The 17,692-nt window shown below is 39.5% G+C and overlaps 1 protein-coding gene across 1 annotated transcript in view; it reads left to right on the top strand.

Annotated features, from left to right (window-relative positions):
• Positions 1 to 17,692, top strand: part of LOC127522230 (protein NLRC5-like) — a 159,905-nt gene that overhangs the window by 11,402 nt on the left and 130,811 nt on the right. Inside the window, exons 5-8 of the mRNA XM_051911974.1 lie at positions 8,498 to 8,671; positions 12,616 to 12,789; positions 13,776 to 13,949; positions 16,455 to 16,619. Coding sequence (XP_051767934.1) covers positions 8,498 to 8,671; positions 12,616 to 12,789; positions 13,776 to 13,949; positions 16,455 to 16,619 — 687 coding nt within the window. The remainder of the gene's footprint in view (positions 1 to 8,497; positions 8,672 to 12,615; positions 12,790 to 13,775; positions 13,950 to 16,454; positions 16,620 to 17,692) is intronic.

Raw genomic sequence — 17,692 nt, 5'->3', positions numbered from 1 at the left:
CCAAAAATGAAATTTCTGTAATTAATTACTCACCCTCATGTCGTTCCACACCCATAAGACCTTCGTTCTTATCACAAATTAAGATAATTTAATCTCCCATAGAAAGCAACGAAATTACCCCTTTCAAGGTCCAGAAATGTACTAAACACATTGTTAAAACAGTCAACGTGACTGCAATGGTTCAACCTTAATGTTATGAAGAGACGAGAATACTTTTTGTGTGCAAAAACAAAACAAAAATAGCAACTTTATTAAACTATTTTGTCTCTTCCCTGTCATTCTCCTATGCTGTTGACGTGGTAAACACAGTGCAGCAACTCCAGGTTTTACGTCAGAACACCAACTCATTATTGGCTGGGTCTTGCGTCAGTATCACACGCATGCGGTGTGCTGTTCACGTGATCAGCTTTGGCCAATACTGAGCCAGCATTCGGACATAAACAAGGAAGCCTTCACTGTGCTTACTGCGTCACCTGCGTGAAGATAATGACAGGGAAGAGAAGAGATTGTTGAATAAAGTCATTATTTTTGTTTTGTTTTTGCGCACAAAAAGTATTCTCGTCTCTTCATAACATTAAGGTTGAAACACTGCAGTCATGTTGACTGTTTTAAAAATGGCTCTACAACCTTTCTGGACCTTGAATGTGGTCATTTCGTTGCTTTCTATTGGAGATTAAAAAAAAGCTCTCAGATTTCATCAAAAATATCTTAATTTGTGTTCCGAAGATGAACGAAGGTCTCACATGCTTGGAACTGTCACGATCACTGTCTGTTCCTGTCAGTTCCTGGACTCCATTTCCCATAATCCTCCTTGCCAATCACATGCACACTCCACACCAATCACCAGTTGCCACATACAGCTTAGCACACTACCTGGACTATAAAGGACTCACACACACACCACCTCATTGCGAAGTCTTGATTTGCCCCGGTGATCAACTCTGAGCGTTTTCTTGTGGACTGTTTACCCTGTTACCGTTGGATTGTTTATTCTCTGTGACCCTTGCTGCCTGCCCTGATCTTTGCCTGTTTCCTGGACTGTGATTGTTTGCTGCCTGCCCTGATCCTTGCCTGTATCCTGATTCTGTTTGTCTGCCGCCTGCCTCGACCATTGCCTGTCCTTGTTTATGTACCTGCCTTTGCCCCTGTCTACCTGTGTAAATACTGTTCTTAATAAAGCTTGCGAATGGATCCCCGCTCTGCCGACCCATCATTACAGAAGACTTCGCCATCAAACGATCCAGCAGCTTCTACGAGCGCTTCCAGCCTTAGCATGGACCCAGCAATACGTCTCGTCCGCCTTCGGCAAGGTAATTGTACACTCGAGGACCACATTCAGAAGTTTCTAGACATTGCCTATTTATCTGACCTGCCTGACTGTGCCCTCATTGACTTCTTTGGCTATGGATTAAACGAACCATTGAAGGACTACTTACTTATTAATGGTCCCCGAGGGTCGTTCGTGGAATTTCTGGACTTTGCCCTGCTTACTGTTGGTTCACTTTTTACTGTGGGTGTCGCGGAGGAACGCGACACCTCGTCCCCCCATGTAATGGCTGCCTCTAAAGAGAGCATTCACAAAATGGCGGCCACAACATCATCACATCATGTCTCCGCTGATCTTCCAGAGCCAAGTCAAGTCTCCGTTGATCTTCTAGAATTACATCACGTCTCTGGATCTGTTTGGGAGCGGAGTGGGTTGCGTTCCAGTGTGGCTGATCCAGCGCTGACTTCAGTACGAGCGGCTGGCATTCCTAAGCCTCCGCCGGCCGCTTCACACTCAAGCCCGCCGGCCGCTACGCCCTCAAGCTCGCCGGCCGCTACGCCCTCAAGCTCGCCGGCCGCTACGCCCTCAAGCTCGCCGGCCGCTACGCACTCAAGCTCGCCGGCCGCTACGCACTCAAGCTCGCCGGCCGCTACGCACTCAAGCTCGCCGGCCGCTACGCACTCAAGCTCGCCGGTTGCTACGCACTCAAGCTCGCCGGTTGCTACGCACTCAAACTCTCTGGATGCTATGGACAAGATGGCCGCTTTGCCAGTGCCCACGGGCAAGATGGCCGCCCCGCCAGTGTCTGGCAACATAGGGGTCGTTCCAGCCAGTGAGTCCACTCCAGAACCAGCTCCAGCCCGTGAGTCTGCTTCAACCCGTGAGCCCGCTGCAGCGCCCACAGAGGAGGTAGGCACAGAGCCACCGCCTCAACCACGTAAACGGAGGAGGAGGAAGAAGAAGGCTTCCTCCATCCCTCAAGGCCCGGAGGCCTTCCCAGAGCCTGCTGTAGGCCCGGAGGCCGTCCCAGAGGCCGCTCCAGTCCGTGAGTCAGTCCCAGAGCAGCCCGCTCTTCCTGATATGGCCACAGAGGCCGTCGCCGAGCTCCTCGCCCTGCCGGCGCCACCCGAGCTCCTCGCCCTGCCGGCGCCACCCGAGCTCCTCGCCCTGCCGGCGCCACCCGAGCTCCTCGCCCTGCCGGCGCCACCCGAGCTCCTCGCCCTGCCGGCGCCACCCGAGCTCCTTAACCACGAAACCGCCACGGCCTCCGTTGAATTCCCCAAGAACTTTTTTGGGGGGGGCCATATACCTGAGGGTGGTGAGCTTGCGGGTGGGGACCCTTCACGGCCGCGATCATCAGCGGCCTCTGAACTGCTTGAGCTTGCGGGTGGGGACCCTGCACGGCCGCGATCATCAGCGGCCTCCGAACTGCTTGAGCTTGCGGGTGGGGACCTTACACGACCACGGCCTTCTACTGCCTGTGAACTACCGTGGCCGCCTAAGCCACCTGACCTGCCGTGGTTGCCCAAGCCACCTGACCTGCCGTGGTTGCCCAAGCCACCTGACCTGCCGTGGTTGCCCAAGCTACCTGACCTGCCGTGGCCTCCCGACACTCCTGACCCGCCGTGGCTGTCCTTGGAACCTAACCCACCGTGGCTGCCCGTAGCACCTGACCCGCCGTGGCTGCCCGTGGCACCTGACCCGCCGTGGCTGCCCGTGGCACCTGACCCGCCGTGGCTGCCCGTGGCACCTGACCCCCCGTGGCTGCCCGAGTTCCTGGACCTGCATTGGAGACCCCGTTCCCGTCTGCCAACAGGTCTCCAATGTACCCACCCCCCCTCCCTATCTGTGCCATTTACGCCGCGAGGACGCGCCTTCCGGAAGGGGGGCGTTATGTCACGATCACTGTCTGTTCCTGTCAATTCCTGGACTCCATTTCCCATAATCCTCCTTGCCAATCACATGCACACTCCACACCAATCACCAGTTGCCACATACAGCTTAGCACACTACCTGGACTATAAAGGACTCACACACACACCACCTCATTGCGAAGTCTTGATTTGCCCCGGTGATCAACTCTGAGCGTTTTCTTGTGGACTGTTTACCCTGTTACCGTTGGATTGTTTATTCTCTGTGACCCTTGCTGCCTGCCCTGATCTTTGCCTGTTTCCTGGACTGTGATTGTTTGCTGCCTGCCCTGATCCTTGCCTGTACCCTGATTCTGTTTGTCTGCCGCCTGCCTCGACCATTGCCTGTCCTTGTTTATGTACCTGCCTTTGCCCCTGTCTACCTGTGTAAATACTGTTCTTAATAAAGCTTGCGAATGGATCCCCGCTCTGCCGACCCATCATTACAGGAACGACATGAGGGTGAGTAATAAATGACAGAATTTTAATTTTTGGGTGAACTAACCCTTTAAGGAACAATATCTGATAACAAGAAATCATCAAAGTGATGAACAGTGAACTCATGTCTCGCATTGTTATTACAATTAAGAAAAAATATCTGATAGCAGGATCAGAATTCACTTGTGCTCTGTGATGAGCCACTGTTTCCTTGCTTGAAACTATATCAATTTATCTGTTGGGGGAAAAGGGGCTCTGTTATGTCGTTTTAATTATAAAATATTAGAAATTTAATGAATTGTATTTTATAGATGTAAATTGTAGTCTTTGGTTAAATGCACAATATGTAAGACTTTTGGATTAAAATATCCAAAAACCACATGAACAATGTTATATATTTTTTTGACTTGTGTACTTATATTATGCCAGATGTTTCCAAGAATGTTTAAACCTAGAGAAATATGAAATTATAACCAGGACATGAACCGTGCCCGTGCGTCGCCTATCAATGACATCATACCTGCGGTAACCTCGGTTTCTGGTTTTATTTTGTAGAAACCATGGAAACACCAAAGACGCTTTAATATATTATGTGTTTTATTAGACAGGTGAGCAACTGTTTGGATACATTCATCGACAGAAAACGAATCATGTTATACAGCTAAACACGTTTAGTCTTATTGTTTAAATCTTGTTTTCTTGATTTACTGCGAGTACGTTTTACCATGCCTAATATGGATCTAGTTGACTGCAGTGTGCAACAAGTGTCTCATAGCAGCTGCCGAGCGAACGCACAGTGTAGCATAATAACAAATTTCAACACACAAATGTGTCTAATATGATAAAACAGAGCTGCTTTACCTCACATACGCTTGACTTGAAGAAGCAGAAGCAGCGACTGCGGCATAATAAAAGCTGCTCTCAATACGTTTGTCGCGCTTGTCTCTCATTAGCAATCACTCCATGATTTTATATTGCTTACATTTTTAAGTGAATGGAATAGAAATATGCATTGAAGCTAAACATTTCAATGTTAAACATTAATGTTCTAAACATTACTATTGTGCAACATAATTATATTTTATTTTACTGACTTACAGAGCTTTAATAATAAAGTTGTGGATAAAGCACCACTTTCTCAAAAAAATAAAACATTGAACATTTGAAAATAGTTCCAAATAGTAGGTTAGTTTATATTACATCTTTAATCAGCACCATAAACTAGTGATTTTGACTAAATTTGCCCCTAACAGAAAGGCTTGTAATAGAAGTCAAATGGTGTAACCGGTTACACCATTTGACATTTCAATTTAAAATGAAATTTGACAGGTATTATCATGGACACCTATGTAAGCACATGGCCTTGGTGGAAATATTTCAAATGTAATTTTTAAAGTTAATACACATTTTTATAATAATGATGAATTATCAATGTATTCATCGGGTCATACCATTTGACATGTATACCTAAGAATACCTGACCATACCCTAAAAATGTCAAATTATCTCATATTTTAAAGACAGTTACTAACCTTTGCATGCAGCAGTTAGTGTCACCAGGGGTCCTTCTTTGTGATATAATTTCCTGTCACATGGTTTTCTTGCACAATATTAACAAAATGGCTCCTTGAATGGTGGTTACACCACCTTGACACTTCAGGAATTTGACTTGACTCCTATGATTCCCCAAATTATTTATAATATTCAGAACAATGGTGTTAAATTTATTTTTATTTACTATTTAATTGTTCTAATGTAAGATTATGCCAAACTAGCTGATATGGTGTTTTATTGAGAATTTCACCTTTTTTAAACAAGATCAATTATTTGGTACTAAGTTTTTACAGTTACACCACATTGACATTTTTGCAATCAATCCCCAAATATTCTCTCAAAATTGATTAAAACCAGAAATTTTAGACTTGGTCCTCAAAAAAGAGAATGTATGCAAGTAATTTGCTAATTTATTTTGCAATTTTTACCCTTTTAAATTTAATGAAACTATATGGACACAAAAAAAATGAGCGTCACGTCATTGACCCTTTTGCAAATGAACTCTTTATTTATTTGTGTATTTAAATGTTCAAAGAAAAGTGTTACATCTAAATAACTAACTAGAGCTTGTCTTTAGAACAATAATTGAGTTTTTTTATCTTATCAATCATGTTTGTAATGCAACAGACATTTAGTTGAGAACTGAATTGACTCTTCTGCAGGTTTTTGAGTGCTGCTGCAGATGAAGCCTGTCAGTATGTGGAGAGAGTTGTGGGTAAAAACCCGTTACTCCTGAGAGAGCTGAATCTGAGTGAACATGAACTAGGAGACACACGAGTGAATCAGATCGCTGCTCTACTGCAGGATAAACACTGTCGACTCAAAACACTGATGTGAGTATTGTTCATTTATTTAAAATATTACATTACTTTTAATTGTAATATGACTGTAATATTTCCTCACATATTTCAGTCAAAGCAGTTTTTTCTCAGCCACAACAATGTAAAGTAATACAATTAAACAGGAGATTAAAAACACACAATTACATCGTGACATCAAGCTTTAAATATTTTACTAAGACAGTTTGATCATGGGTCAATCATTATTTCAGTTACTGTAGAGGGAGATCAATGGTTTTCTTCCAGAGCTTAGAAAACTCTTCAAATAAGTGACAGATTGAAAAATCAGCTGCTCTATAAACACAGAGATGTCTTTCCTAACTTTCACAGGTTAATTCTGTGTAAAATTAAATATAAGCGTGTATATATTGATGCTCTTTTTGAACACGACTGCTGAATGTGATCATGTTTACTGATTGCTGGTGTGTAACAAAGTTTTTTTGTGACATCAGAACTGTTCATAACTGCTTTCAGTTTAATGTTTGTATTTCACAAAATGTAAAATGTCTAATTTTGGTGCAGCATTTACTGTAACTTTTGAACAAGTGCATTTTAAAAATCTGTGATCAGAATCTGCCTGTAATAAGATCCACCGAAGGCAAGTTGACTGAACACAAGTGCCGCTTTATTCTAGTGATGTTACTCCTGATATCGAGGCTTCGAAGCTTGTGTCGAGAACATCAGGATCTTCCCGCCGGAGCTCCGTATCGAGGCTTGTTTTAGTGAAATGACGTCACCGGTGACGTTCGAAGCCTCGTTTGAGTGAAGTGCTTCAAGAAGGGGTTCATTTTTGGTGGAACAATGTGTTTTTTCCCTCTCGTGTTACACAAGCACTTCCACTTCTCTCTGTCCAGTCCACCTTAATCACTTTCACTTTTTTATCCGGTTCAAAAAACTTTGTTTTTTCTTGTATGTTCAACAACAGCATTGCCCAGTTACAAAATTATGAAACATTATAAAACAACACTGAACATAAATACTTCACAGAACTAATTATTTATTTGTGTATGTTAATGTATCATGAACCATGTAACACACATTTTGGTGCTGTCAAACTAAAAAAAAAAGATTTTTTTCCTGCACCATAGACACTAATGAGCAAACAAGAAACACCTGAACACACTGAACCAATGAAAACGTGACGCATGAAACAAGGAACCAATCAGAACATGACACATGAACAGGGGGAGCACATGACAAGATCACATGAGGAGCAAGACTGTGAGAATTATACAAAATAAAAGACATGAAAACATAAACTAAACTGAACCCAGAACAGACGTGACACTGCCTCACGGTGCAGCACTAAAGCAGATGAACCTTTTCCAAAACTTGTTTGATTGTCTTCTGCTTCAGGAAATACTTTCATTCCTTAATCTGTTAATGTTCGTTTATACAATTATTCATTGTTCATGTTCGTTCACAGTGGATTAACTAATGTTAACAGAAAACTTTTGTATTTAAAACTGTATTAGTAAATGTTGAAACTTACATTAAGGTTATTAAATGCTGTACTAGTATTGTCCATCATTGGTTCATGTTAACTAATGTAGTTAATGTGAACAAATGAAAGATTATTGTAAAGTGTTAGTGAGTCGACAATGTGTCTGAAAACAACCGACATAAACACATTTGTCCCAGTGATCAAACCAAGAGTGACATTGACACGAAACAACCTTAAAGATGAGATGAAATGAATGTGTAAACTAACATAAATAGATTGAAGATTTCAACCTTCGTATTGTTACAATGTCAGTAGTATATTTAAATGAACAATGTGTCATCTTTCTCCGTGTTACCTGCACCTGGATATCCCTGTTTATTTGTCAACAAAAGTCTGCTGGATGAAGCTAAACATGTTAGTTGATCATCATAGATCTGAGTCATTGTCTTTTCTCTTTCTGTCTTCAGTCTGATTAGATGCAGTATTACAGAGAAACAGTGTGTCATCCTGACTTCAGCTCTGAAATCAAACCCGTCACACCTGAGAGAGCTGGACCTGAGCGGGAATGAACTAGGAGACTCAGGAGTGAAGCACTTACGTGACGTACTGAAGGATTCACACTGTAAACTGGAGAGATTGAGGTCAGTAACATTCTTCACATACAAGAATCAAAATGATTAAAATCACTTTAACAGTTTAAACTAAAACACTTTATACTCAATATCTCACAATGAGTCTGAGTTGAAGTCTGGACTTTAATTAGGTCATTCCCAAACTTTAATTTTCTCATTTCTCTCATGTTGTGAATCATTCAGATCAAAGACTTTCACAGCTGTACAGTTTTAGATAATTGAAACATTGAAAGTGATGTTGATGTCTAACATATTAAAGTTCTCTGTGTCTTTTGTTTGCCTCCATATTCAGTTGTCAGTTTTTACAACTAACTTTCAATACATTCATACAAAGAACAAAATAAAGTTCACTTTGAGGATTTCTGTTCAGGTTTAACTGATTAATCAGCTGAATGTTTTCATTCCTGTTCTAGACTCTCTAACTGCAGTGTAACAGAAGAAGGTTATAAAGCTCTGGCTTCAGCTCTGAGATCAAACCCTTCACACCTGATAGAGCTGGATCTCACAGGAAATGATCCTGGACAATCAGGAGTGAAGGAGCTCAGTGATTTACTACAGGATCCAAACTGTCAACTGAAGACACTGAGGTGAGACGGGATGAAATAATTAACAAAATTAGTTATATTCAGGCTAAATATTCATAACAAATATATTATTTTAGTTACACAATAAGCTGGACAATTTGTTGCATCAAAATGATCAAGATCAGATCAGATGCTGCGGGTTCTGACATGATGATGATAACCGTCAACACAGTTTAGTTGTGGTTCAAGCTACAGGTCAAATAGACATTATGGGTCGGTATATGTGCTATTCTGGAGTATGGTATACCTTGACAATTAACATGCACAATTTTGATTTTGTGCACACTTCTCATTAAAAATCCTACATAATCTTTCAGTCAAATTGTTTTCTGAACACAATTATTTTCCATCAAGCCCAGATTCACTGTATCTCTACAGCAGGTCTATGAGTCTCCAGATGTTCACAAACATGCAGTTTCACAAGCCAGTTTTCTCTGCTGATGTTTCTCACTCCTCCTGCTTAAAAGCCAGAAAGATCTTGAGGACTTAATTTCACACTCTGTATTCATACTGAAAATCATGATCTAGTGAGCTTTTGCCCTTCTGCTCTGTGGGACGTTTCTGTTCTTATGAGTTTGCTTTAGGACTGAGTGTCACTCGAGTTCTTTTAAATAACTCTATTAGACTTTATTTTCAAGTATTTATATATTTGAAGTGTTCATTTGTAAAAACTGATAAACTGATTTTTAAAAAAAAAAATGAACTAACTGCTGTGAGTTATTCTCCACATATAGCACGTTCTGTACCCTAAATCTGTTTGGTCATTAAAGCCGGTTTTGTCCACTGTCAGGCATCACGAGTTCACGTTTTACAGCAGAAACCGACAAGCGCCCTTGTTGTTTGTGTACAGAAACCGATAAGTCCGTTTTAGCGAATCAGCGCACAGTATTCAGGTCAGGTGACAAGGCTTCTAGTCACTTCAGAAAGACGTGCTAGCTGAGGGAAGTTTTGTCAAAGCTGACTAAAAGTGATCGAGGATTTATAATTTCGACTCCTGTAAGACCTTGTACACCATACACGTCTTACATGATGAACCCTTGGTTGTCCTTTTGCGGGCGTGTGTGTGAGTGTGTGTGTGTGTGTGTGCCGATCTGTTAGTTTGTGTGTGTCTGTGAGTGTGTGTGTGTGTCGATCTGTTAGTGTGCGCGTTTGTGTGCACACGTGTGTTTGAGTGTGTTTTAAATGCAATTATTTGGTTTTGTTTAATTCTGAAACATGAAATGTGGAGTTTAATCTGCTTTTGCTAAAAAACAAACTTTTAATAAATATAAAAAACATACTTTCAATGAACTTTAATTTTTTAATTTACCTCTATTTTTTGGAGTTTTTGTTACTTAATCAAAACAACCCAACTGCAGTCTGATTGATATTACTTGGAATGCACAATAAAAAAACATGATTTGTGAGAATTAATAAAAATGGAGTTAACTGTTTTTGCAAATGAACTCTTCATTTATTTGTGTATTTAAATGTTCAAAGAAAAGTGTTACATCTAAATAACTAACTAGAGCTTGTCTTTAGTACAATAATTGAGTTTTTTATCTTATCAATCATGTTTGTAATGCAACAGACATTTAGTTGAGAACTGAATTGACTCTTCTGCAGGTTTTTGAGTGCTGCTGCAGATGAAGCCTGTCAGTATGTGGAGAGAGTTGTGGGTAAAAACCCGTTACTCCTGAGAGAGCTGAATCTGAGTGAACATGAACTAGGAGACACACGAGTGAATCAGATCGCTGCTCTACTGCAGGATAAACACTGTCGACTCAAAACACTGATGTGAGTATTGTTAATTTATTTAAAATATTACATTACTTTTAATTGTAATGTTACTGAAGCTGATAATAATATTTCCTCACGTATTTGAGTCAGAACAGTTTCTCAGTTTCACACAGAGCTACAACAATGTAAAGAAATACAATTAAACAGGAAATTAAAAAAAATTTAAATGTGACATCAAGCTTTAAATATTTAATTAATAATGTAATTATTTCAGTTACTGTAGAGGGAGATCAATGGTTTTCTTCCAGAGCTTAGAAAACTCTTCAAATAAGTGATAGATTGAAAAAACAGCTGCTCTATAAACACAGAGATGTCTTTCCTAACTTTCACAGGTTAATTCTGTGTAAATTAAATATAAGTGTGTATATATTGATGCTCTTTTTGAACACGACTGCTGAATGTGATCATGTTTACTGATTGCTGGTGTGTAACAAAGTTTTTTGTGACATCAGAACTGTTCATAACTGCTTTCAGTTTAATGTTTGTATTTCACAAAATGTAAAATGTCTAATTTTGGTGCAGCATTTACTGTAACTTTTGAACAAATGCATTTTAAAAATCTGTGATCAGAATCTGCCTGTAATAAGATCCACTGAAGGCAAGTTGTCTGAACACAAGTGCAGCTTTATTCTAGTGATGTTACTCCTGATATCGAGGCTTCGAAGCTTGTGTCGAGAACATCAGGATCTTCCCGCCGGAGCTCCGTATCGAGGCTTGTTTTAGTGAAATGACGTCACCGGTGACGTTCGAAGCCTCGTTTGAGTGAAGTGCTTCAAGAAGGGGTTCATTTTTGGTGGGACAATGTGTTTTTTCCCTCTCGTGTTACACAAGCACTTCCACTTCTCTCTGTCCAGTCCACCTTAATCACTTTCACTTTTTTATCCGGTTTAAAAAACTTTGTTTTTTCTCGTATGTTCAACAACAGCATTGCCCAGTTACAAAATTATGAAACATTATGAAACAACACTGAACATAAATACTTCACAGAACTACTTATTTATTTATTTGTGTATGTTAATGTATCATGAACCATGTAACACACATTTTGGTGCTGTCAAACTAAAAAAAAAGTTTTTCCTGCACCATATTACCATTGATCATCATGTGTCTCTGTGTGCATTCAAAGCCTCAAGAAATGAACCACTTTTCAACACATCTGGCTGGAAAGCTTCATGAAGCTTCATCTCGCCACCACTACTTTATTCAAATAAACGTGAACAAAAATTAAAATAACAAAAAAACACTTGGAAACTAAGAAACATGAACATAAACCTCACCAACAGCAGTTACAGGGAACAAAGACAGACTAAAGACAATGATAACATGAGGGCTATATATACACAAAGACACTAATGAACAAACAAGAAACACCTGAACACAATGAACCAATGAAAACGTGTCACATGAAACAAGGAACCAATCAGAACGTGACACATGAACAGGGGGAGCACATGACAAGATCACATGAGGAGCAAGACTGTGAGAATTATACAAAATAAAAGACATGAAAACATAAACTAAACTAAACCCAGAACAGACGTGACACTGCCTCACAGTGCAGCACTAAAGCAGATGAACCTTTTCCAAAACTTGTTTGATTGTCTTCTGCTTCAGGAAATACTTTCATTCCTTAATCTGTTAATGTTCGTTTATACAATTATTCATTGTTCATGTTCGTTCACAGTGGATTAACTAATGTTAACAGAAAACTTTTGTATTTAAAACTGTATTAGTAAATGTTGAAACTTACATTAAGGTTATTAAATGCTGTACTAGTATTGTCCATCATTGGTTCATGTTAACTAATGTAGTTAATGTGAACAAATGAAAGTTTATTGTAAAGTGTTAGTGAGTCGACAATGTGTCTGAAAACAACCGACATAAACACATTTGTCCCAGTGATCAAACCAAGAGTGACATTGACACGAAACAACCTTAAAGATGAGATGAAATGAATGTATAAACTAACATAAATAGATTGATGATTTCAAACTTTGTATTGTTACAATGTCGTAGTATATTTAAATGAACAATGTGTCGTCTTTCTCCATGTTATCTGAACCTGGATATCCCTGTTTATTTGTCAGCAAAAGTCTGCTGGATGAAGATAAACATGTTTGTTGATCATCATAGATCTGAGTCATTGTCTTTTCTCTTTCTGTCTTCAGTCTGAGTGAATGCAGTATTACAGAGAAACAGTGTGTCATCCTGACTTCAGCTCTGAAATCAAACCCGTCACACCTGAGAGAGCTGGACCTGAGCAGGAATAATCTAGGAGACTCTGGAGTGAAAAACCTCAGTGATCTACTGATGAACCCACAATTCAAGCTGGAGAAACTACAGTTAGTATCATTATACTGTATTTACTGTTTAATTTATTTTAAGACAACAGGGCACAAGTCACATCATTTGTAGCGCTGCATCTCCATCTGAAGAAAGATTCAGAAATGGTTTTAGTTAACAGGTTTGTATGTGTATCAGTAAAAAGAGCATTAAACTTTGAAACATTTTAAACTTTGTGGGTTTAAAAGTGTTTCATATGCTGGAATCTGACAAATCTTTGCTGTGAAACAAAACAGAAGTGAGAACAGACTAAAAAACAGTGTAACAAATTGTCATGAATGGCTGGTTGTAATGAAGCTCACGACGATGGAGAATACAATAACACTGTCTTTAATCACAAATCTAACATGTAGGAGAGATAAAACACAACCACTTCAACATAAACGACAGAACAATGAACAGACAGAACTAAGAGTTTAAATACACAGACAGAGTAATCAAGGTAAAACAGAACAGCTGCAGGAACTAATTAACAACCAAGAACACTAACTAGGGAACACACACAGACAGCAACACCATGATAATGAAACACAACAAAACTGTTACACAAATAGATTATTCTGAAATGTTACATTTATACTGGACTAATGGTACTTTTCACTAAATCTTCTTTTATTAAACAAAATGTGTATTTAGAGATTGTAAATTACACTCTAATGACTAAATAATCAATTCATGTATAAGATATTCTTACATTAATGATGAAAATAGTCCATTTAAATGTTAATTTTTCTATTGTTTCTATATTGATCCTATATATTCAATTAAGAGTGATAAATTCACTTATTTTTGGGAGTGAGGACGGATCCAGACTTGGATTGTAACTAGTATCCTCAAATGCTCCTGTCTTGGTTTGTTCGTTTCTATCATTAAGTTTCCATGTTTTTGCTGGTTTATTAGTGACTGTATGACATTTATTCATGATTCATTTAACTCACACATGAACTGAACATGGATTTGAGTCATTTTCTCTTTCTGTCTTCAGTCTGTATGGATGCAGTATTACAGAGAAACAGTGTGTCATCCTGACTTCAGCTCTGAAATCAAACCCGTCACACCTGAGAGAGCTGAACCTGTGGGGGAATAAACTTGGAGACTCTGGAGTGAAAAACCTCAGTGATCTACTGATGAACCCACAATTCAAGCTGGAGAAACTAGAGTTAGTATCATTATACTGTATTTACTGTTTAATTTATTTTAAGTCAACAGGGCACAAGTCACATCATTTGTAACGCTGCATCTCCATCTGAAGAAAGATTCAGAAATGGTTTTATTTAAAGGATTAGTTCACTTTCAAATGAAAATTAGCCCAAGCTTTACTCACCCTCAAGCCATCCTAGGTGAATATGACTTTCTTCTTTCTGATGAACATAATCAAAAAAATATTAATAAATATCCTGACACATCTGAGCTTTATAATGGCAGTGAACAGGATCAATGAGTATGAGCTGAAGAAAGTGTTTCCATCCACATCCATCCAACCTGGTTGGTCGGGCTTTTTTGCAATGCATTTGCGGGTTGTTTTGAACGAGCTGTAAAACTGGGACATTTCCGGGGACAGCTCCAGTCGGGGACAGAACACGACAAACCGGGACTGTTCCCTGAAAACGGGGATGTCTGGTCACCCTGTCCTGGAGCCGTGTGGAGTATGTTTATTATGGATGGATGTGGATCTTCAGCTTATACTCACTGATCCCGTTCACTGCCATTATAAAGCTTGGATGTGTCAGGATATTTATTAATATTTCTTTGATTATGTTCATCAAAAAGAATAAAGTCATATACACCTAGGATGGCTTGAGGGTGAGTAAAGCTTGGGCTTGGAAAAGCCAACTTAAGCCGGGGACACACTTAAAGTCGGCATGAAGCGGAAGTTGCGATTGTCTTTTCTTCTCTACTGTGACGTCTATCTGAGTGAAACGGCATCTGAAATGAGAGGGCGGTACTTGATTTCTTACTTCGGGAATTGATTGGATCGTTGGAAGTTGGGCGTTGCTAACAAAATGGAGGCAGATCTGAATGCCTGTTTGGGAATTTCTCTCCACCGGACTCACTGCGAGCACCCTCACATTACTGTAAGAACCTTCTTTATTGAGGATGACGAGGACGATCAACGGCACTAAACAGCGAGAGAGAGACTGACTGACGGTGTGTGTCCGCCATTATAGCATGTGACAGGAAGAGACAATGAGTCGTTTTGAGGGGGAGAGCAGGTTAATGTTTTTGATTAAAGATTACGAGGGCACATGAATTTAAAAAAAATAATGAAGTGCACGGATAAATTATTGATAATAAATACTACAATATTCCATAAAAAAATAAGAGTTGTCAATTTTGATTTCATGCCGATTGTAAGGCCGATTATGAACGTAAATTGATACTTATGACTGATCGCGCTCAAGCGCGTCCAGTCAGAGCCAGTTGCGTTCAGTCGGCGATTACAGTCGGTGTTCAGATTCCGTGTGTGAGTATTTAAATCTGCTTCAGTCGCAGGAAACGATCGCTGTGTGTTGAGCTCAGTCTTAGGATGTTTTAGCTAGTCGTTAAATGTGTGCCCAGCTTTACTGAAATGCTGTTTAAACTTATTTTTCTGAGACTAACATTTCTGACTTTAACTCCTCCTAGAGCTTTAAAGCTAGAACTACCAAATTTGGCTCAAACCTTCAGACTGTTCTGACTTAGTGTGCTTTTTCTTTTCTAACTGATCGGACTTACGGTTTTCCTAAAAATGACTATTAAAACTCGGAAAAATCCCATTGACTTTCACTGATGGAATGTTCAGATGAGCCACGACTGTTCAAACTCCAACTGACAAAATTCACATTTAAACACACTGAAGCCCATTAGACTCAATTAAACTGACATTCTGTGAACTATTTCTAATCCATTGAAACTCATTAAAACTCATTCAAACTCATTTAATCTATCTATCTATCTATCTATCTATCTATCTCATATCAACCACCCAGAACACCATAGCAAACCCCCAGAATACCCTAACAACCACATAGCAACACTCTAGCAACTACCCAGAATACCTTAGCAACGGCATGGCAACACCCTAGCAACCATCCTGAGTACCATAGCAACCACATAGCAACACCCTAGCAACCACTTAGAGTACCCTAACTTTTTTATCTAGTTGTCATTTGAAAGTGAACTAATCCTTTAACAGGTTTGTATGTGTATCAGTAAAAAGAGCATTAAACTTTGAAGCATTTTAAACTTTGTGGCTGTAAAAGTGTTTCATATGCTGGAATCTGACAAATCTTTGCTGTGAAACAAGACAGAAGTGAGAACAGACTAAGAAACAGTGTAACAAATTGTCATGAATGGCTGGTTGTAAAGAAGCTCACGACGATGGAGAATACAATAACACTGTCTTTAATCACAAATCTAACATGTAGGAGAGATAAAACACAATTTTATATTCATCTAGAGTGATAAATTCACTTATTTTTGGGACTGAGGATGGATCCAGACTTGGATTGTAACTAGTATCCTCAAATGCTCCTGTCTTGGTTTGTTTGTTTATATCATTAAGTTTCCATGTTTTTGCTGGTTTATTAGTGACTGTATGACATTTATTCATGATTCATTTAACTCACACATGAACTGAACATGGATTTGAGTCATTTTCTCTTTCTGTCTTCGGTCTGATTAGATGCAGAATTACAGAGAAACAGTGTGTCATCCTGACTTCAGCTCTGAAATCAAACCCGTCACACCTGAGAGAGCTGGACCTGAGCGGGAATAAACTAGGAGACTCTGGAGTGAAAAACCTCAGTGATCTACTGATGAACCCACAATTCAAGCTGGAGAAACTACAGTTAGTATCATTATACTGTATTTACTGTTTAGTTTATTTTAAGACAACAGGGCACAAGTCACATCATTTGTAGCGTTGCATCTCCATCTGAAGAAAGATTCAGAAATAGTTTTCAATTTCAATTCAATTCACATTTATTTGTATAGCGCTTTTCACAATACATATCGTTTCAAAGCAGCTTTACAGAGAATGCATGTCAACATTACAATTTGGAGAATGCAGTTAGCTAATAATGTAATAATTTAGGCAATTAATTTACAATCACTGTTAGCAATTTAATTTAAGGTAGAAGCAAAGAGCTCCTGGAAAAATGAATTACATATTAACAATAATTAGGATATATAGAAATTTGCGAATGTGCGTGTTGATCCAGATGTTGCATCTTCTGAAGTCCTCGCAGGAGTTGGCGCCGTCTCTTCAAAGTGTTGGTCATCTGAGGTCTTCTTAAGAGGCTGGATCCAAACTGAAACTGATGTACTCTCTAGTCACCTCGGGACGGGCGTCCCGAGGTAAAACGGAAAAGCAAATGGAGAATAATTAGCATAGCTGCTGTTCATAACATTAAGCAAAGATAGTCATGTGCAATTGATCTGATATGAGATGCATTATGTGAATGCTTGGCTAAAGAGATGTGTCTTTAATCTAGATTTAAACTGGGTGAGCGAGTCTGAGTCCCGAACATTATCAGGAAGGCTATTCCACAGTTTAGGAGCCAAATGTGAAAACGCTCTCCCTCCTTTAGAGGACTTAGCTATCCTAGGTACAACCAGAAGTCCAGAGTTTTGTGATCTTAAAGAGCGCGAAGGATTGTAGGGCGATAGAAGATCGGTTAAGTACACAGGAGCTAAACCATTTAGAGCCTTGTAGGTCATTAGCAGTACTTTATAATCGATACAAACTTAATAGGTAACCAGTGTAGAGATGATAAAATTGGTGCTATATGATCATATTTTCTTGACCTGGTAAGAACTCTAGCAGCTGCATTTTGTACTAACTGCAGCTTGTTTATTGAGGAAGCAGGGCAACCAGCTAGTAATGCATTACAGTAATCTAGTCTAGACGTCATGAAAGCA

Source organism: Ctenopharyngodon idella, chromosome 2, assembly GCF_019924925.1.
Source record: "Ctenopharyngodon idella isolate HZGC_01 chromosome 2, HZGC01, whole genome shotgun sequence".
Classification (NCBI taxonomy): domain Eukaryota; kingdom Metazoa; phylum Chordata; class Actinopteri; order Cypriniformes; family Xenocyprididae; genus Ctenopharyngodon; species Ctenopharyngodon idella.
This window is presented reverse-complemented; position numbering and strand designations above follow the sequence as displayed.